Here is a 22,286-nt window from a genome sequence, read left to right on the forward strand (position 1 = left end):
TATATGTCCATTTTGTGGACAAGATGTTAGAATTTAGTTGAACACCAATAAAAAATAAATTTATTTAAAAAAAAAAAAGATGTTAGAATTTAGGAAATCATAATGCAAGTGTCAAGGATGAACACAAAATCTGTTTCCTCATTTCCGCCCAAGCATTGTTACCACTGAACCACTGTCCTAATGAGGTGGTGTCATTACCTGATGTTTTTTTAAAGATTACTCACATTATTAGATGGGCTCATGGATAAATCTAGTCTAGCCTTTTCCTTTTGTAGTTGAAGAAACTGAGGCCCAGAGAAGAAAATGAGCATGGCCTTGCTACTCAGAGGCACAGCTAGGACTTATGACTTGAAAGTTCTCTATTAATGTCAATTGACATATTTCTATTTCTTGACCAGAGCACACTGATAGGCATCTGGCAAGAAAACCATGTGTATTCTACAAGCTCTGTGTGCTTACCGGACCTACTGTGTTGATGACAATAGGTTGTAGTTCACGTACTAACAATGATTAGTCAGCAGTAGTTGCCGAGAGTTCAATGTTAAGAGGTGACTCCGAGAGCACATCTGGGCACATATGAAAGAATTCCTTGACTGGTATCAGTATCTGTCACATATATAGGAAGGGAAACTAGTCTCAAGCCAGCCATCGGGCATTCTTATCCTAAAGTAAAACCTGAACGAGGGGCATAATTATTAGTAGTGATTGCACCACTTCTGGAATACCAACTATGTGCCCGACATGGGCATGCATTTTACCTCTGTTGTCATAATCTCTATGGCAACACTGTGCAGTGGGTGCTGTTATCACCATTGGCAGGAGAGGAAGACTGAGGCTCAGAAATGTTATGTTACTTGCCTGAGGTCTCCCAGCTAGTAAGATCTAAAGCCTAAAACAAGAGACAAGGTGTGGAATCAGGAGACCTGGGTTTTACTTATGGCTCTGCTACTAAGAAGCTACAAGACATTGAACAGTTCACTGCCATGCTGTGGACCTCCGTTTCTTTACCTGTAGAAGGAGAGTGCTGACAAGATATGCCCCATGAGCCACTCCATCTCTGTGATTTTTGACCTTGAGAATTTTCCCACCAGGACTTTCGTGGGTGGAAAGACAAGATCACTCACCACTCCCATAAGGCAGAAGGAGGGAATGGTGAAACGAGTATTCCTCTACCCCAGTCTCTGAAAAAAGTCTGGCTTCTAGTCCCCATGGCAGCCCAGAGCTTCTTGGCAGCCCCAACCCAGAGTCACTTAATCCTCCATCGACAGTTTAATTAAGATGTGTGAAGGACTGTGAGAGCTGCAGATGATAGGAGAGATCCAAGAACAAATACCCCAAGTATGCTTCCAATCTTCCCTGCCACTCATGCTGCCATTGCATCCCTGGAGATGAGATTTTCCTGATAGCCTGCTCTGAGCGGCTATGAGCACAGCCCTTGCATTTAGGGCACTGGGGTGAGGCTGAGAGGACATATTAATTTTCTGCATACTGTTGCCCAGAGGGCTCTTCAGCTCTGCCTGTCAGCAGCCCCGTTTCCTGCCGTGGCCATCCTGTCAGGTCAAATTGCATCTTGCCATTGCCCTGCTGTGTATTTTGTTGGGCTTTTGCCTAGAAGATCATCTGCAAATCTGGTCACAGCTGAATTTATACATTTCTCTGTTTCCTGTGAGAGAATATGACATATATTGTAAATGCTCTGATTGGTTCTGGGTATTTCCTCCCTTAACTTTGAAATTTTCCCTCCCTTTTCTTCTTTCTTTCTTCTTCTTCCTCACATGGACATTATTGCTTGAATGATGTATATTCATGTAAAGAATCAGATATTTCAAGCCCACAAGGGACTCAAAGGTCCCCATGAACCAACTCCTCATGGAACAGATGGCTAAAGACTAGAACCTGGGCTCCTCACTGCCAATCCAGTGGCCTTTCCAGCTGGTTAACCATACTGCAAAGCACATCATCTAGTCAATCTAATGATAGACTCTACCAAATGCCTCCCTGAAATTCTCCGTAACTGTTTCCATTAACTTTCCCTTGAGACCAGAATTTTTCTAGGCCCAACTGATCCCTATAGATCAGTTGACTTGAATAACAACTATATATCAATATTTTGTCAACATTTGATGTTACTATCAAGGAAATAAACCTGATATTTATATGCAAAGAAAAATGATGTTTTGTGGGTATGATCATTTTATACCAAATGAATCTATGATCTGTGTATTAACCACTAGACTATATGAGTTACATGACTCTAGTGCTATCTTTCAAAATAATACCCTTATATGTGTTTAACACTTGTCCATTTACAAGGCCAGAGTCCAATACTCCTAAAATACATCTACCTTTGGGTAAAGGATGATTTTTAGAAATAACATGTTAGATGAGAGGGATGACTTGTGGCCCTCGGTTATGTGCCTTGGCTAAAGCCCTCCTATGTGCAAGGGTAAACTCTATGAAAGACTCACAGAAGGGAAGATGTCCCCCTCCCTCAGATAGCATCCACATACTTGAGACCTATGCACAAGAAAGGATACTTCACAATCTTGGCAGTCTAGCCTGACCATCCAGTCAGTACCTGTTCAGTGTCTGAAAGGAGTGTTAGCCCTCATAATACTCTTTCTCAAAGTGAGAGCCACAGAGACCATATAGATCAGAATCACCTGGGGAACTTCTGAAAAAAATTTTTTCTAGGCTCCACCCCAGACCTGCTGAATCAGAATCTTTAGGTTTAGAGGAGGAACATCTTCATATTAACAATTTCTGCACATGATTCCTGATGCCCCCTAGAGCTTGTGAACTATTGTCCTTGAAACTGAAGTGGTCTCAGAATATATAGGATTTGTTCTGGTCTGTGAAATATCTAGTAGGATATGGCTGGAAAGGACCAGTGTATCCAGTGAAGTAAACAGCCTAGGCCAAGTCCCAAAGAAGAGAAAGTTCAAAATGAGCTCAAGAGGAAAGGAGGAAAGCAATTTGGCTAGATTTAGAGGCTTTCGAAATGTAAACAGGCTACAGTATTAGGTCTCAAGTTATTAGCTTTATCAGACAATAATTTACATTCTGAGGTCAGTCTTATAATATGACTCATGATCTAGAAATTTCTTAGTGTTGTCCTCTAATAATGAAATCAGATTCCACTGATATTTTGCTCTCCATTTCTAGGCAGTATAAAGATGGCCTTCTTGAACAATAGATAGGTTCTATAATGTCTTTAGAAGCTAGACAGGGTCCCATTTCTTTACTCTTCCCATATAGAAGGAGAATATAATTCAGTAATTAAAAGATTCTGAGCTATTCTGTTCATTCTGTATTTGCAAGATATTTGTACTTTGGAACCTACTGGTACTAATTAGAGCCTCTTATTTTGCAATCACTCATAATTTGTTTCTTCCTGAGCTAATCTCGCTCATGAATGTGTGATCAAGCTACACTCAGCTCTTCATTAGTGTGTGTGCCGACCTCAATTCCAAGCACAGCCAGCACTTAATTCCAGCTTTGTTCCTGTCCCCTGCCAGAGGTCTAAAATTGCTGTGTTTGAGAAGATGTGGACATACATGAAGTCAGCAGAGCCATCAGTTTTTGTGAGGACCACAGAGGAGGGAATGATCCGAGTGAGGAAATCCAAAGGCAAATACGCCTACCTTCTGGAATCTACTATGAATGAGTACATTGAGCAGCGGAAACCCTGTGACACCATGAAGGTGGGAGGTAACTTGGATTCCAAAGGCTATGGCATTGCAACGCCCAAGGGGTCCGCCCTGAGGTAAGTAGCCAAGATTTGCTTCCTTGGTACTCCCTCTCCCCCTCCCTACCTCAGGAATGAAGCTGCTATGTCTGCCACATGGCTCCAGTGCCACAATGCAAGCCCTTTTTGGACACCTGTGGGCCTGGAAGACACCAGTCACCCGAGATCTTCAGCCCTGAGGTTGGAAATTGACCTGGGGGCCTCAGCTTGCTATGACTGTTGCTGCCCATGTGTTCTCCCCCATGCCTCGCCTTACCCCTCCAAGTGTGTTAAATATCAATGAAACCTGTGTTTGTGTTGTATGAGCTATAACACACCATCCTTTACCAAACATTCCCATATCCAACTAGGCTACGAAGAGAGTTCTCCAGCAACCTGGATTCTATGAGAGAAGGTGGTTTGTAATGTTTGTCTGAAAAGAAACATAAACATATTGTCCAAATGAAAAATCAAGTAGTTTGAGTCCTAAATGCTCTGTCTGTGGCAATCAAAATAATACCAAATGAATGGCAGCACCTGTTCTTTGCCAGATACTGATTTTTGTTTTTTTCAAAGATTTTGTTTATTCATTTATTCATTTGTTTATAAAATACAAAGAGGGAGAATGCACAATGGGGCAGAGACAGAGGGAGAGAGAGAACGTCAAGCAGACTCTACCCTGAGTGTGAAGCCTGACACAGGGCTCAGTCTCATAACCCTGTGATCATGACCTGAGCTGAAACCAAGAGTTGGATACTTAATGGACTGAGTCACCAGGTGCCCCCCAGATACTGATTTCTGTAGAAAGAAACAGGTAGTTCAGTAAAGAAACAAGTTTTGGTAAAGAAGCTCTAGTATTCATTCTAAACAGCTATGGTAGGGTCCTGTAGCCTGGGGTCAAAACTCATAGATTTAATTCTGGGATTTACTACTGGCTACCTTGACAAGGTAAGGCATATCATCTCCCAAACCTTCGGTTTCTCATCTGTAAAGAGAGGATATTCATCCCAGCCCTTTCTAGGTCCAAGGTGATTGTGAGTCCAAATGGGATAATCTACAGATTATCTTCTGTGAGTCCCAGAGACAAGAGAGGATGGAGTAGAGGCAGTATTTAAACTATGAACATTCCAGTATTTATAGAAAACATTAATACCTAGATTCAAAAGTTACATGTCCTACACAGATGAAAATCAGCACCTGATTCACTTGAAACTGCAGAACTATAAGGTAATTGAAAACAGCACAGAATGAAGTAACATATGAGATGTTATGTCAATTTACACAGGGATTAAATCATTTTAGAGAAATACAGTGTTCAAGGAAAGGTGAAAAGTGTTTAAAAAGGTTGCAAGAAGATGGAGAGGGGTTCCTAACCCACCTTGATATCCAGGATCACTTCCACCATCACATCTTGCATTCATTTCAGTAACATGGAGCCCTGAGGTTCTAGGCACTAGGCTAAAACCTGGAGCTACAATTTTGAACAAGACAAACAATCTCTATCCCTATGGAACTGCATTCTTACAAGAAAGACAGTTATTCAACAGGTGATTATTGGGGGGGGGGGGGTAATTATTATTTGATGGTTCATGACAACTATGACAGATTCTGTGATCATTGACAAAAGGTGACCTAGAGGACACCTACTTCCAGTAATAAGCAGAACAAAACTCCCACTACAAAACCTAGATATTCAGGATAAAGTTATAATAAATAGCCTTTTAAATGGAAGTTAGGAAATCCCTAGGCCAAAACAAGAAAAGAACATCAAAACCAGAGTGAAATGCATAAACCAACTATTCAGGGACTGCCCTAAGCAGGGTAAAGTCATAAATTATGTGACATGAACAAAAATCAGAAGTACACCCAAAGATATAAAAGTAATGAAAAACATATTTAAAAGAAAAATCCATTATCATAAGGGACCAGACATATTTAGAAAAATACAAATTAGAATTTAGAGAAGTAATAAAATCTCAATAGAAGGGTTAAACAACAAATTAGTCTAATTGGAGGAGAAAATTATTATACTAGGGGGAAACAATAGAGACAATTCCCCAGAAAATCACACAGAGAGATGAAAAGATAGAAACTATGACAAAGAGGTTAAGAGACCTGAAAGAGAAAACAAAATCCCAGACACATCTTCTGTGAGTCCCAGAGACAAGAGAGGATGGAGTAGAGGCAGTATTTAAAGGGAACATTCCAGTATTTATAGAAAACATTAATACCTAGATTCAAAAGTTACATGTCCTACACAGATGAAAATCAGCACCTGATTCACTTGAAACTGCGGAACTATAAAGACAAAGAAGATCTCAAACACACCCAGAGATAATAGGGTCTAATCTGGTGTGCAGGATGAGTGGAATATGGTCAAAAGGGCTTTTCCCAGAATACTTTATCTCAAGTTGAGATCTGACAGATTAATAGAAGTTAACAAGGTAAAGTGAGGGGAGGAGTAGAGACGAGCAGTCCAGGCAGAGGGAACAGCATGTGCAAAGACTCTAAGGTGAGGAATCATACTACAGTTGGTTAACTGAAAGAAGCAAAGTGCTCCTGGACATAGATAAAAACGAGAAAGGTTAAGTTGAGATCAGAGAATGAAATAGGGAAGGATTTTGTAGAGGATTTTTGTCCTCATTTGAAAAGTAATGAAATTGGGATCTCTGGGTGACTCAGTGGTTTAGCCTGATCCTGGAGTCCCAGAATCAAGTCCCACATCAGGCTCCCTGCATAGAGCCTGCTTCTCCCTCTTCCTGTGTCTCTGCCTCTCTCTCTATGTCTCTCATGAATAAATAAATAAAATCTTTTAAAAAAAAGAAAAGTAATGAAATTATATTGAAGAATTTTAAGTAATTATCTGAAAATTGGGAAATAAAGCTATCTATAGGAGTGCGGAAATAACCGAATGTACCAAATGAAGGGAAATCAAATGGCCTGGTATTTATCAATTATACATTTTTGCCTGAACAACTTAAAAGATTCTCTGTACAAGTTTAGACAAAGTTCAAAGGGGATACAGAGAAGAATGTTTGGCAAGGAAGAGACTTTTATCTCAGAAACTTACACAACGCTACCCTAGAAAGGCACCGAGTAGAGAATAAGGTCTCACACATCTGGGAACATGAGTGATGCTTCAGTGTTACAATTTACTGAAAGCTTTATGAGTCAAGGATACTATTGGATCTAAATACTTGTATATAAAGTCAAGAAAACAAGGCATAGAGAGGTGACATGATTTGTTTAATCAATAGAGTACTTCTATCACCCCTCCCACATACAGGTGCCTGGGACAAGGTAACAAACTCAGAAAATATTACATCTTTGAGTGACATGACCATAAAGTTCAGGTCATCTGGCACGCCAGTGATTTTCCACCAATGGTAGATTGAGTGAATTCTGACTCCTTGCTACACACTATGGTATACACATTATCTCATATGAACTTCATACCTATGAGGTACCGTTATTCCCATTTTACAGATGGGAAAACAGAAGCACAAATTTTCGTTACCTGGCCAGGTTGACACAACTATAGCCATATTTCAAGCTCAGATAGTCTGATTCCAGATCCCATGCCTGTGACTCACTCTAATGCTTCACTGGGCTTTATGACTGACAGCACCATTAAAAGTAGGAGACTGGACTTATGTCAGGTTCCTAGTATCTATTCTCATGGGTCAAGCATTAGGCAACAACTCAAAAAAGTTAAAAAGCAGACATTTGGAGCCCAGAGTATCCACTCATTATGTGAAGACAAAAGGTGAGAGTAGATGGTCATTTTAATGCACCAAATACCACTTCTTTGTGTACTAACACTGCTTTAATAGATTTTGCATGCCTGAAGATTTCTTTGGGGATAAATGTTGAAAATAATTCAACTCTGTAATAAAGAAACCCTAACTCTGTCATTTACATCTCTGTAAGACATAAAAAGCTATTTAATGATTTTGAGAAAGCCAAGAGAAAGGGAAAGAGAAATGAAAAGGAACATATTCCAAATATAGATTACCAATGGTGGATATGTAAGTCAAGAATACCCAACTGATGGTCACATGCACTCAGCTCTCTCCCAGTGCTCCATTCTCTCCAGTGGCAACTTTTAAGATGGCCAGGAGGTTTTCTGACTCAAAACCAGAAAAGTAATGTTCCTCCTAATAGGACCATGAGTTTCTGACCCAGGAAAATCCCTCTTCCCTCTATGGGATTCTCTGTCACATCTCTGCATTAAAACAAATCATTCTAGCAACCAATAGTGTAGAGATTTCATGAAACATAGAATTGCAAAATGGTTACAGAAAACATGAGCACACACACAGACACACACACACACACACACACACACACACCCTCCAGCCAGGGTTCCATCACACCTCAGCCTCACATGCCCCAAAGGGTGCCATTTCCTCAAAGCACGGTCAAATACCAAAGAGTCATGACAACCCAAATGTCACACAGACCTATGTGCCTGCTCCAGCAGTCTTAGATCCACTAAATTGATCCCAGGAAAGCATTCTGCATGACAGAGGTGGAAAGTGGAGAAACAGTAAGGGGAAGTACCTATTTACTGTTTCCTCTGGTCCCCTTTAAAAGGAGCTTATATGTGCTAAAGATAATATGGCAGAAGAAATCAATTTTAATTCAAATTATTTAGAATTATAGCAAAGACTTTTGAAAACATGGTTTAGCCATTCACAAAGCTGTGAGCTCTGTGTAAGTCTTTACAGAAAGCTGGGTCAGCACACTACAGGCATTATCACAGACTTCCCTTCTGCCCTGTAAGAGTAGGGCTTCTGCAGCCCTCATAGGCAGAGGCGCTCCAGGTTCAGTGCCTGTGCCTACATCAAAAAGGGCTCCCCTGGCAGCTTTTTCCCATCACTTGCTCTCCATAAAGCCAGATCTTACCATGCCTACAGGGCATTTAACCACTTCCAGCCTTCCTGGAAAAAGCTCCAAGTTCCTCCAAGTCAGATCACCCAGCTCTGCCTCAGAAGGTCAGAGAACTGGTATCTAAGGTCCAACTGTTCCTCTAAAACTTGCCAAGTCTACTTGGCAAAAGCCAGGCCGTGGTGGTCGCTATGGATTGTTTAAAGGCTGTGTTAGTGACAGAATGGTGTTTTTGTCTCTTCTGCTCTGGAAACAAATACTCTGATGAAACGAAATAGTTCAATGCTTGATTTTCCATTTGGACAGGTGGTGTTTCTTTGAAACAGATGCTATTTGTTGGCTGTCACTGCATGTTTGGGGTTGGGCAAGGGGCTGGATTGTGTTTCCAAAGCCCTAAGGTTATGGATAAAGACCTGCTCAGCCAATGCCAGTCACTAGGGAAAGGCAATTGATAAATCAACTAATTATGATCTATTGGGCCCTTTTATCGTCAGCTAAATGTACTTGCTGGTCCAAACTGAAGTTTCCTTTCTTTATTATGATGAACACTCCCTTCAGTTAGAGACGACGTGTTCAAATTTCCTCAGTAAGAGGGCATGACCAATGTTTTACCAACTCAAGAAGGAAGCCACACCAGATTGGCCTACGTTAAAATCTCAACTAATGATTATCCTTCACAAGCCATTTACCAGGAATTTGATGGATTTGCTGAGTTATACCCTAATCAGGACATTGGTCAAATTCTGGTCTTTAACTGCGACCATGGTTACTATGTAGTCTTTTCTAGCCTCTGTGATCATGACATGTTTGTCTTCTGTCACGTGTCTTGTCCGTGCCAGATGTCCGGGCCAGGGGGATGGGAGCTCCCTTCTATAGCTTAGTGGATGATGGATGGGCACTCAGATGGGTCTGAGACTCAGTGCTGTGCCTTCCATTCAGCTCCACAGATTCCTTTCTGAATATCTCCTCCACACAAGGCCCTATGCACATGCTTCAGGAAGTAGCAATGAGAGACATACAGCCCCAGCCCGTAAATTATGCATAACCAAGTATAGTTCATGAGCAGAATTACACAGATTCCTATCATTCTACCTAGTGCCATAAGAGTCAGTGGCACCCAAAAGGAGGAGAGTCAACATTTGAATGGAAGGATTTGCAAAGGTTTTGTGGCAAAAGTAACATTTGACATAGGACATGAAGAAATTGTGATAAGGGAGAAGTGGGGAGTGGGTGCTCCAGGTGGAGGCAACAAAATGAGCAGAGGCAAGAAAACATAGGTCTTGTTTTCAGGAACAACAAAGGCTTTGCTTTAACCAGAGAATGCATTAATAAGTAGGAGCAATTCATTGTGGTCATACTGTGAAGAATTTCAAATGTCTCTGTATTTTTATTCGATGTCAGTAGGGACCATTAAAGGCCATTGATGTGGAGGTATCGTGGACCAAACAGGCTCCCCAAAATTATCCTGGCAGTCATTTGTAATGTGAATCAGAGAGGAGGATTACAAGCAGAGAAGTCATTTAGAAATCTGTTGCCATCATTCTGATGGGAGGAAAGGAATGTGGTCATGGGTCATAATGGGATGGGGACAGATGGAAGACATAGTGGGCTCTATGTTCTTCACCAGGCATCACCTCTACTTGAAGGCTTGGTAGTTTGGGGAGAAGTCTGTTATGTGAACTTTCTGAGACTTCTGTGCTCTTTAAGGCCTGATCAGGTACAAACTGATTATGACAAGGACAGAAAGTGGGCATATATGGGGCTTACCTCCCAAACAGACTTCTTGCCACCTCTTCAATTTAACCTCTGGGGTGCCTTAAAGGTTCAGAAAGGCATTGCTGGGAGAGCTGCAGCAAAAATGGTGGAGGCTCCCCATTACGGTTCTTTGAACCTGTTGCACTGACTCTATCTTGCCTACATCTGGTGTTTTTGTTGTTGTTGCTTCTAGTTGTGGTTTTTTTGGTGGTGTTGGTTTTTTTTTTTTTTAAGTAGGCTCCATACTCAGCCTACTGGACCCTGATGAAGGCCTGAGCTGAGATCAAGAGTCAGATGTCCAACCACCTGAGCCACCCAGGCACCCCAGGGGTTTTGTAATCAGACATAAGTTCACAATTGCTCATCAACATTTTAGTCATACTGGTATTCTGACTGAATATATTTTTCTCCCTTCACACAACCTTATTCTGGGAAATATCTACTAAGAACTGCTTGTCTGTATTGGCATATGGCTGAAGGAGAGAGGTTAAGGCCATGACTCAGGAAGAAATATCACAAGGTTTTGTGGAGAGTATTCTTTCTTCCAGGGATTGAGAGTCTCCTAGTTGTCCACCTCCTTGCTGGGACCTCATGACATAATTGCATCTTCAAGTTGGTTCAGTGGGCCTTTCCTGAACACCCTTTTTTTCTTTTCCTAATACTGTTCTGAGCATTACAGTGGTCATCAAGAGAGCTCTCTTTTAGAGAATCACAGTGACCCAGAATGTAATTGGGAAACAAATAAGCAAGTGTTATTTTGTGCAGTGTTGATTCTGTTGCTCTAAAGAACCATTCCACAACTTCAGTTTATGTCAAATTATTTAGGGAAGCTGCTTAAAAATGCTCCTTTCTAGACTCTCATTTTTGACATTTCTGATTCAGCAGGTCCAGGGTGGGATCCAGGAATGTGCAATTTTAACAAGTCCCCCAGGGAATTTGTTATAGGTAGATAGCAGTTCATTTTGAGAAACAGGGCTAGAGGTCAGGGAAGAGAGATGGACAAGGTCTGAGGAGACAGCAGCTTAGAAAGAGAAGGAAGATTAACATGATGGGAGCATGACAGGGAAACTGCATCTATAGCGTCCAAATCATGATCCTTAGAGTCAAACAACTTTCATTTAGGTTCGAGGGCCATTACTTTACCTGCATGTTGACCTCACTTGGTAAGTCATTATAACTTTTTGAGCCTCTGTTTTCTTTTCTGTAAAAATGGAATAATAGTAATTCATTGTAGTTGCTCTGAGTTTTGATGAAATAGCACAAAGTACTTGTCACAGAGGGTACACATTAAAGGTTAATTCTCTACCCTCCCCTCTTTCCATTAGACCTACCAAAAAGTCACTTTTGAACCAGATAACTTATTTTTTCCTTCTTTATGAAAAACACTGTGTTCATCAGAAATGCTCATGAACACCAGCCTCAAACCCTAGCACTAGCTGCATTAGAAATAAAGTGTCTCTCTCTGAGAACAATTTGTGGTCCTCCCCCACAGAGAACACACTAAAAAAAATAAAACCCTGATATTTTTCTCCCTCCTTCCCACCCTCCTCCCATAGTATAGTACTGTGCAGGGCCTGCTGCTGAGAATAAATACAGTATGTCCCAGGGAAATGACAGCCCCTTTCAATTGGTCCTTGCCTCCTGATGGGTAGCCAGGAATGCTTGTTGTCATGGTAACCCCATGAACTCTATGACCCAGGTTGGGCCTGATCAGAGACAAAGCTCTCTGAGCAGAGAGGCTGGATTTGCCTCTATCTTCAGAAGAGCTGGAGAGAAAGGAAGAGAGGCAGGGAACGGTGGATGAAAAGGGAGGGAGGGACAAAGAGAAAGAGAGAGGCAGAAAGAGAAAGTGTGTGTGTGTGTGTGTGTGTGTGTGTGTGTGTTTGAACAGAGATTGGAGGTCTGCCAAAGGAGCACTGCATCAATATGGAAGCTTCTCAGGTCACGACACGTGGGATGGATTATAGAGCGAACCGAGAAATCCTCCTAGGAGACTGGCACAGCAGCCCGGTGTGAAAGTCCAGGCATGGGGGTGACAAGGGCTTGATTTAGCATTTAGTGGTGATGATAAGACCTATTGTTAACATTTATCAAGCACTGACTCATCCCAGGAGCCTCTACAAAATATTTGATGCGCATTAGCTTATGTAATCCTAATAACCCTGTGATGGTAGTATTGTGTTCACCTTGATCGTATAGTTCAGGAAACTGAGGCATAGAAAGGTTATGGAAGTGGCTCGGGATTATACCTGGCATGGAAATCGGAGAGCTGGATTTTCAACCCAGGCAGCCTGGTTTCAGGACCTCTTCTCAGCCATTAGGCAAAACACGGATATAAGGATGGAAATTGTGAGGAAGAAATGATTATTCAGAGAATAAAGATCATTAACTGCCCCTCTCCAAACAGACACACGTACAATTCCATTTAGTCCTGCCCAAGCAATAGTGAGTCAGAAAGCTGCGGCCCCCACGAAGGGAAGTGGTTCACTGCCACTCTGCCTGAATCCTCTCCAGAGCTCTGGCCTCTGTTCTGCAACCTTTGCATGGCGAGGGGAGGGGGTGGGTCACATCTTTCTCTCCCTAGGATCAGGGCTGTTATCACCTGTTGATGTCATTGCCCCATACCTAGAAATGGAAAAGGGCACATCCAGTATAAATTAAGGTTTCCTGCTGACCCACGGTAAACTGAACCAAAACCACCTCCAAAGACTTTCATGCTTCTCAAAACTCTATAGCGCTTTTGACTCCTTTCAACAATGAAAAGCTGACCATTTTAGACTGATTGCGCTATATGCATAAAGAGGGAGGACATTTCCTTCTTTCCACACCTAATGCGCTCACATGCATTCAGTGCCCTAGGGATGTTCAGGCATGAGCTTTCCCCCTGCCTTTGGATTTAATTATTATCATTTCCCTTTCACAAGTCAGGAAGCTAAGATTCAGAGAGGTGACACTCTGCCCAGGTTCTTACCCTAACTTATGGGATGCAGCCAAAGTACAGACCCTGAGTCCTGAACCCCACTTCTTTCCACATCCCCGCCTTTGTGCTGATGGAGGCACCCCTCACTGCCTTTGCCAGCTTTTAGGGTGGCATCCTTAAAACATGAGGGGAAGTGAGACAACAGGTGGCACAGCCAAAGCACTCCCATCCAGAAGCACCAGGCGAGGCTGGAGACCCACGGTGCAGTTCTATTGTGGAGGATTGTGGTAAAATCACAAAGGCAAATGTATACTTACCCCTGTTACAGCTCCGTTTTTATCATGCCTGCTTGAGAAGCTCATAAACAGCAGAGCAACACATTAAGGAGAGAAAGAGGAGGAAAGTGTACACGGTGGCAAGGTGGCAAGGAGGGATCTGGATAGATGGACAACCTGGGAAATGAATGGCCTTTAAGACAGCAAGAACACTGGCCCAGCATGGGCTGTGATTTGCCTGGCGAAGCACTGCATTCTCCTGCTGATACACAAATTGTATGTTGCTTTCTTTTTAAGAGGCTGTTGCTGTCAAAAATAGTATCTTTTTTTCCCTCTTTCTCCCTCTCATCAGCAACTTTCCTTCTGACTTGCCCACTGCTCCTTTCTAAGAAGGCAGCTGCTGTTGTACAAAGGCAGACCAAGAGGGAGAAGGGCTGGGGACCTGTCCTAGCCCTGACAGTTAGGGCTTGTGGGTGTGGGAAGCGAATGTGCTTTAGCGTTGTTCAGACTCATTCAGACCTGGCCTCCCACATCCACAGCCTATGTGATCTTCGCTATATAGCAAACAACTGTGTGGGCCATCAGTTGATTGTTAGGGCCCTGAAGTCAGGACTAAGAACGAATCCCAGGAGTGCAGTTAATGACAGGAGTTTCTCAGACAAGTTACTTCACCTTCCTAATCCTCAGTTTCCCCCAAATACAACTGGAGGTAACACTAGCATTCATCTTGGTGGTTGTTAAATAATTAAATGAGATAATAGAAGGTGCTTAGCATGGTGCCTGGCACATACTCAGGTGTCTAAGAAAGGTTAACTCTCATTACTTAATCTCTCAGAGACTTAGATTTCTCATCTTCCAAATAGGAATCCTGCTATTAGCCTTGCAGAATTGTCTTGGAAATAAATGAAATCGCTTATAAAGAGCTCATGGTGCATTAAAAGTCTTGTATATTAAACCCCTTTCCTCTCCGACTTCTCCTTTCCTTTCTGTTTCCCCTCGACACTCATCATCTATTCTGTTAGTTTGGGGATCTAACTCAAATAAGTGGTGATTGCTTTCTCTGGGCCAGACCACTCTCAGCTTCTTTTCATTGTAATGAATGAAATTTCACGATATCAAGAGACGGAGATATCCAAACGTACAGTTTTATTCTCTTTTCCACTCAGGACCCCCAAAGTTCAGCTAATAGCCATCTTGATTCCATCCATATGCTCTGGTAGAAAGCTTTTGAGCAGAGCCTGGTTTCTAAGGCTTTGAGGTTTCTGGTCTCTGAGGGCAGGCCGAAAGGAAGGGGAAGGGGTGGCCCTGAGTTGAGCCCCCGTGCAGAAATTCTGGGCCATCTGTTTTAGTAACATTTATGAATCACCCCATGTGCTGAGATCATGGCTTGGTAATCACATCTAATCAGCCTCTTCCTCAGGGAGGAAAGGGGCAAAGGCCCACTCAAACCCCTAACAGAGGAGCCAACTTCCTCCTAATGAGATAGAGGTAGTAACCCAGGAGAGTCTCCAAACAAAAGAGAGTCAGGCAGGCATATTTGCATATATTATTCATGCCTCCTCAGCACACAAATCTAGCAGAAAAAGAGCATAATGACCTCTTAATCATATTCTCCATTACAATGGGAATTAAATTTATTCCTTCGGAGAAATGTTAAAAAAAAAAAAAAAATTCCATAGCACTATTCAAGCCAGACTCCTTGTGGCCCACAAACACCACAACTTTTCCCCACCCTGCGGTCTTATTGCTTCCTTCTTTCTAGCTTTATTTCAAAGTACAGTTCAGTGAAGCAAGGACCAATGGTCCCACCAAACCTAGAACACTTAGCATGTAGACACCTCCTATTGATTGTTTGTCACACTGACTGATTCCTACCCAGCCAACTTCCAGGTGTATTGTGACTTTCTGAGCATGTTATAAAATCAGTTGATATGTCTGATCTTGTAGATTCATGAGAACCCGGAAATACTAGTCCTACTGTATAACTATATAACATAAATTAAGCCAAGCAACTCTTAACTCATGAGTCTCTTTGGCCATCCTGTTGCACATCCTAAAGACAGCCCGTGAAAGTACATGATTACAATCATACAATTTAATTCTACCAACATTTGAAGCACACTGTACAAGCACTAAAATAAGTCCTCTTAAGGAAAGCAAACTGATTATGACATTGGCACCCCCCCCCCAAGATTGGCTGTCCAATGTAGAGGCTGCAACCAAAAATGCCCCCAAGGGCTAGGTAAAGAAAATGAGGGAAATGGATTTGGGGTAAACTCTTATGTTATTTCCTTATATTTAATAGAGCCATGAGTAGAGTCAATACTTCTGGACTCTAACAAACAAAATCACAGTGCAAGCACTATGATAAATAATAATTACAGTTAATATTTGTTGAGCACTTGCTATATATAGCAAGTACTCTCTCAGTCCTCATGCATTCTCTAATTCATGTAATCCTCATAAGAACTCAATGAAGTAGGTACTACTAAGAATCTCATCTTAGAGATAATAAATTAGTGGCACAGAAAAATTAAATTATCAAAGTCACACAGCTAGTGAGTGGCAGAGCCAGAATTTGAACCCAGGCAGCCCAGCTTCAGAGTCTATGCTCTTATCCACTATGCTACCTTTTAAGTGGAAAACTAATAGTTTCTGAGTGATCACAGAAAATGATGAGGGCTTAGTGAACAAAAGATTATATGCCAATCTAGAGAAACTGCTCCACTCAATTCTGATTTAACATACAGCTGTGTCAGAATGTTGCCAGATCTGGTTTTTCAAAGAAACTAGAAATCTAAATTTTTGTGTGAACTATTCAAAATTTTGAGTGTTGGTCACAGTTAAGAAAGAAATAGAGAAGGCACATCCTAGCAACAACACAAAAAAAGAGAGGAAATACCATGAAGGTGATAGATGATTGATAGATTGATAGATTGATAGATTGATCAATCAATATAGATAAATGAACAAGGCACAGTGGAAAACCATGCAGGGAGGGGTTCATGTCTTGCCCTTCAGGTGGGAGTTCTAGGAAGGCCCCCAAGAGAAAGCAGCCATCTCCGAACAGGGCCTTAAGCCAGTGGGAAGAATATCTATAAGCAAGATAGGGAGAAAGATATTTCAGATAAAAGACCCAGCAAGCATACAGTACAATAATGAAGGGGAGAGTAATTCATGCATTCTTTATCTATCTTTGTATTGTTGTTTGCAGCAGAGAATCATTTCCTCAAATGATATCTTTTATGGAATCCCACTATAGAAGACAAATGGATTGGGGTGAGGGGAAGCTGCTGAAACAGAGGCTGGAGGTGGTAGCAGAAAAGGGAAGGAAGGAGAGAACTAGAGACAGATTCGGGCCCAGGGTGGGAGACCTGGGAGATCGCAACGTTCCTCTCTCCCTCAGGAACCATTCTCCATCACGGGAAGAAACAATTCTCCAACATGACAACCCTGTGTGTGTTAAAGTCCACAAGAAAATAATGGTCCTGCCAGCCTGCCCAGCATTCTGCTCTCATTGACGTTGGTCTTTTGGTGGCCAGTCCTTAGAATTGGCCCAGCTTCACTTCCTTTCATTAAACCAGAGGTGGCTGAGATGAGACCACTGGGCTGGCTCTTGCCCTGAATGGTGTTTCCACCCCCTCTGTTAATTGTAGGGAGGCCTTCATTCATTCCCTCTGTTATCTTTTGTTAAGCATCTCTGGAGTGTCTGACACAGACCCTGTGGTGCTGCTGGCAAATGATTCTGCATTACAGGACCAGATGTGGTTTACTCTGAGCTGCAAATGAACTGCTGACATCTGCTTCTCACAATGTGGGGAGGGCTAGGGATCAAACATGCCTCCAAAACGCTTTCTGTCTGTATCATCTCTGCTGAAGGGGACAGACTTCAGTCTCCATCCAGGCTTTTGCACTATACCAGGTGATGGTAGCCACAGGACCCTAAAGAAAATTATAGGGCCAGAAATATATATAATACATATAAAACTAGTATGCAACTTCTGAGGGTCCAGGTAACTTACCCTGTGATACAACATATATTTCAGAAACTTAAAACTCCTTTATTCAAAAAACATATATCAAAAGGTACTGTGTTAGCTATTGTGCTAGGTGCAGAGTCCCTACCATTAGAGAACCCTCAGTCTGGTTGGGAAAGCCAGCTATGGATATGGAATGATGAGTTGCCTGTTCTAGAGTGTACAAGTACAGTAGGACAGAAAGGAAGGCCTGATCCATTCTGTAAGACCCAGGAGGATTTACAGAGAACAACATATGCTAGAGGCTTGTGTGATGAATAGGTTCTACAAAGTGGCAAAGTATATCAGATAGAGCATGTGTCCAAACAGACGTGTGGCTTTAATGGCACTTCCAATTCAGCCACTTGTTCTCAAGTAATCTCAAAACACTTTAGCATCTGTCCCCTCATTTGACCCTCACAATACAGTTGGAGCCGGAGCTTATGATTATTCCCATTTTACAGGGAAGACTGGGGTACAGGTATAGTAACCAACTATCCTAGTTTTCCCAGGGTTGAGAGGGTTCCTAGGATGTGGAACTTTTAATGCTAAAACCAGGGAAGTCCCTAGGCAAATTGGAACCAGTTGGTCACCAAAGGTACAGTTATAGGACTTGACATATAACTTGACCAGAGATTAGTGAGAGACTCAGATCAGACTTGGATTCTTTCCTCCACCTCAGAGTGGAGATAAAGAGAGTGCTCTATGTGTATTTTTTTCTTTTTTTTAAACCAATTCCTTTGTGTTATTTTGTAGGGTCAGAAACCAAAGACAAAATTTCTTTTAGCTGAATCAAAGGCTGACCAACATTCCTTCTCCTGAGATCCGACAACTGTCTGTTCTTGAGTTTACTGCAGAGGAGAAAACTACCTACAGTGGTCACAGGTGAAGGGAACTTTGGCCTTATATGTGTTTCCTAATATAACCTTGAGATATCTGCATTTTAACTGAGGCTCCTGACATTACTCTCTATTTCCATCTGCTTGGTTGGAAATAACCTCTCCCACATTACCCACCCCTCCAAGCTACTGGGCCAGCAGCATCTTCTGGGCTCTTAGCTTTCTGCTCATCCATGATAGTGTTTACCTTATATGGTCCACACTGACAATGTCAGAGTCTGGACTATTAAAACAGAAGGGGTCTTTGAAATCATTGTCCAAAAGGGAGGTGATTAAAAGAGTGCTTTCTAGGATCCGACTCCACAAATGCCCAGACCCATCCTAGGCTCAACCACTCTTCCCTTAGGAAGGCAAGCCAACAAGCACTGGTCTTTGCTGAGGCTCTGGCTCCCACTCCAAACAAAATCACCCTGGTTTGGCCTCAGTAAAGCAGAAACACCAATGAAAGAAGGCCCTCGGCATAAGTGGTTTACTCATCCTCCGAGGCCTGCATAGAAGGGGTTGTGGCAGGGCTTTAGAGAAAGACGTAAGGGAAGAATAGAAGTGGCTGGACCTTCTTCACAGAGGAAGAACCCTGGGCTTCAGAACCCTCCAGCTCCATGAAAGGAACAGTTAGAATGACCACGCTCACTTGTACACTGACCTTTAATCCAGTGCAAGGAAATTCCCACCCTTCGTGGTCCCCCTAATGCCTTTAAACCTCCCTCATCAATAGCTGCCCTCCCCCTTCTTGAGGACAGTTACAGAGCTCCTTGAAATCTCTTCCCCTAGAAGCCCAGTGGATCCCAGCCTAGATACATCATGGACCAATATAGAGACAAAAAATAAAATGGTGATAGGGACACATGACAATGATTTATCTTGCCAAGAAATCTTGATATCTTAAGACAAAAAATGACCACCTCTCATCAGCATAATATAATAAGAGAAGAAATGTATTAACACTACAAAGGAAGGAAGAAATTAATCAATTGCACATGAAGGACTGTCTTAAATGGAAAAGTTCAGCTTTCTAAAAACTCACTATACAATCCTTATCTATCCTCATTTTCCCATTGATAAGTGAAAGCTTCATCACATATTGGCCTGGCTCTTTGGAGCCAGCATTTTGGGACCACTGACTGAATCCTAACTTTTTACCCAGCGCATGAATTCCCTCCATGTTCTTTCCTGACCAACAGTTATCCCATCTATTGCCTCCATTATCCCTGGATTCAGGGTTAAAATTTTCAATATTGTCCTTTTCTCTCATATGAGTTATACACTGGTTAATTAATTAATACATATTTACTTAGGACTGACTGCACAGTATAGATGGGCTGCTAGTCGAGTCCTCTCCCTGCTTACACACCTCCCCTGTCTCTCTTGCCTGCAGGTAAAGTGCTGATTTCTTGGCATAGCATTCCAGAATAATTAGGAATTGGACTCAGTCCAACCTCATGTCCCAGAAGTCCTGGGCCTGTGCTTCCTAGCTCTACTTCCTGATTCCACTCTTCCATTTTCACAGAGCACCCCCTGAAGATTTTCAAACTCCTACACACTATGAGATGTAAACTCTCCCATTTTCTGGTGCTTCCATAATCCTGTATTTTAAAATCAGATATAGTCTTCTATCAACTATTAAGAAGCTTTTCTGCCTCCCACATAAGACTGTACATTCCTTGAAAGATGAAGTTTATAACTTTCTCAGCTCTTTATTTCTACTAAGTATCTAGAATGGTATTTGACACTTAACTGGCTCTCATAAATATTTGGAGAGTTGACTTGAAGACATCAATTCTTTACACCAAAGGCTTTATAATCAAGTGAAAGACTAAGGCTATTATACCTGAAACTGTAGTAGGCAAGGCAACAAATTGACTTCTAGGTTCCAGGGAAGTTCAAATGAAAGGTCAATAAGAAATCAAGTATTGATGGAAAAAATCAAGGAAAACATTGCAGGGCAACCAGTGTTAGGAGAGAAGCTAAGGAGAACAGCAAGCTGCAAGCGTATAGAAGCAGGAAGAAAAACACTGTTTGAAGGGGAACAGGATGCCTAGCAGCCTAGTTTGATTAGAACTGAAGCTTCCTTTGAGGGAGGAGAGGATAGCATATCACTACAGGCTGGGTATAAGTTCCAAGGGCTGTTTCATCCCATACTCCTCAGATGCTTGAATTCAAAGTTTTGAAAGAGAGATGGTTGCTTCAAAACTGAAGCCCAGAATTCAGTCCTTAGCCTTTCATAAGCTGAGGCCCAATTAAAATCATCTGAAATATCTCCCTTGACTGCTTTTTTTCCCAAACTTCAATTTCCCTACAGGTATATGATAATCGAACTTCTTCACAGTGCAAGTTTGAATACATTGAATTTTAATGAGTACAAGGTCATCCTGGAGACTACCTTTCTATGGTTCCAACTTCTCCCTACTCAATATTTCCAAAGATAATTCATTGATTCAGATACTCCCCTGGACCCATGAGCTCCTATGGCTGAAAGTCAGGGCTCAGGGAGTTGAGGGTCTGCCAGAACCAGAATAGCTTCAGGCAACTGTCCTTCTAGCATCATCATTTTGATCTCCTACAAAAGAAAAGAAAGGAAGGAAGGAAGGAAGGAAGGAAGGAAGGAAGGAAGGAAGGAAGGAAGGAAGGAAGGAAGGAAGGAAAAAAATTTTTGGCCTCTTCCTTACAGTCAAGTGGTAAATTAGCATCTTATTAAATTGGGCTATAATGAGGTTTTTCTCATTTGTGGCTTTGTTCTCCTGTGGGCTTAGAGAATGGAAATCCTTCAGTGTTACAACTGTGTGCAAAGTAAAAGAAGGACTGAGGGAGTATGGGGAGAAAGGCCTAAAGAAGTTTTCTTGGACTTACCAATACATACAGCACCTAATCTGGGTCAAGCTGGAAAACAATGGTTATGTGTGTAGACTTCAGTCAGACAGAGTTGAATTAGAACCTTAGGCTAATTATGTATTTGTCTGTGGAATGGAAATAGTAATAATGTGATGACTATATAGAAGTGTGAGGGTTAAATGAAATAAAGCATGTAAAGTGTTAATGCCTGGCCCATAACAAACTATCAAAAACATAAATGTTAACTACAATTATTATCCTATGACTCTGTGTGCTTTCCTTGCACATTTTCTGGTCCCTTACTGTTATGTTCCATGTAGATGAGTTTACCAAATAGGCGAGTTAGAGACACATAGGTTATTATTTGTACTTAGATGTCTTTCATTCATTCATTCATTCATTTACTCACCCTACCCTCAAAAAAGGTATTTCTCACTTTATACTGCATAATACATCTTGTACTAAATATTGTAGGAAGGAGTTTAAAAACAGGAACCATCATCTCTGCTCAGGGGAACTGACAGTCTGTTTGAAGGGATCCAGCCAACATACCAATTAGCTACAAGATTATAGCATAAGGGATCAGAGTTCAAGTTCAGAGAATCACCTGGGAAGAGGGACGTTCAGTGGTAAAGTTTAATTAAATGCTTTTTCAGGAAATGCCTTTTTCCATCTGATCGTGATACCATGAACCTGCCAATAAAGGACATAATTTTTTTTTACATATTTCCCATTGTGGGGTTTGTGTCATGAGGATTGTCCACTCTCTCTAAACACCTTTTCACACCATTGATCCCAAACTGAATTCTGTGCCTGAAGGGAATAAACAGTGGAGACCTTATTTCTGAAGATAGAAAAGTGGTCTGATAGCTCACAGCAAAAACAGGAATTAAGAACTTGGTAACCCTAACCTTTATTCTCTCTTTCAGTGGCTCCTTGTACCTTCTCCTGTGCCCATCTCCCATCTGTGCCTGG

General features: G+C 41.8%; 1 protein-coding gene across 5 annotated transcripts in view; it reads left to right on the plus strand.

The window, feature by feature from the left end:
- GRIA1 (glutamate ionotropic receptor AMPA type subunit 1) overlaps positions 1-22,286 on the plus strand; it is a 300,553-nt gene that overhangs the window by 257,831 nt on the left and 20,436 nt on the right. For all 5 annotated transcript variants that reach the window (XR_005986977.1, XM_041750345.1, XM_041750344.1 and 2 more), the window contains one exon: positions 3,519-3,766. Coding sequence is in view for 4 of the 5 variants with exons in the window: in XM_041750345.1 (XP_041606279.1) it covers positions 3,519-3,766 (248 nt within the window). In the remaining variant the exon portion in view is untranslated. The remainder of the gene's footprint in view (positions 1-3,518; positions 3,767-22,286) is intronic.

Source organism: Vulpes lagopus, chromosome 3 (genome assembly GCF_018345385.1).
Source record: "Vulpes lagopus strain Blue_001 chromosome 3, ASM1834538v1, whole genome shotgun sequence".
NCBI lineage: Eukaryota > Metazoa > Chordata > Mammalia > Carnivora > Canidae > Vulpes > Vulpes lagopus.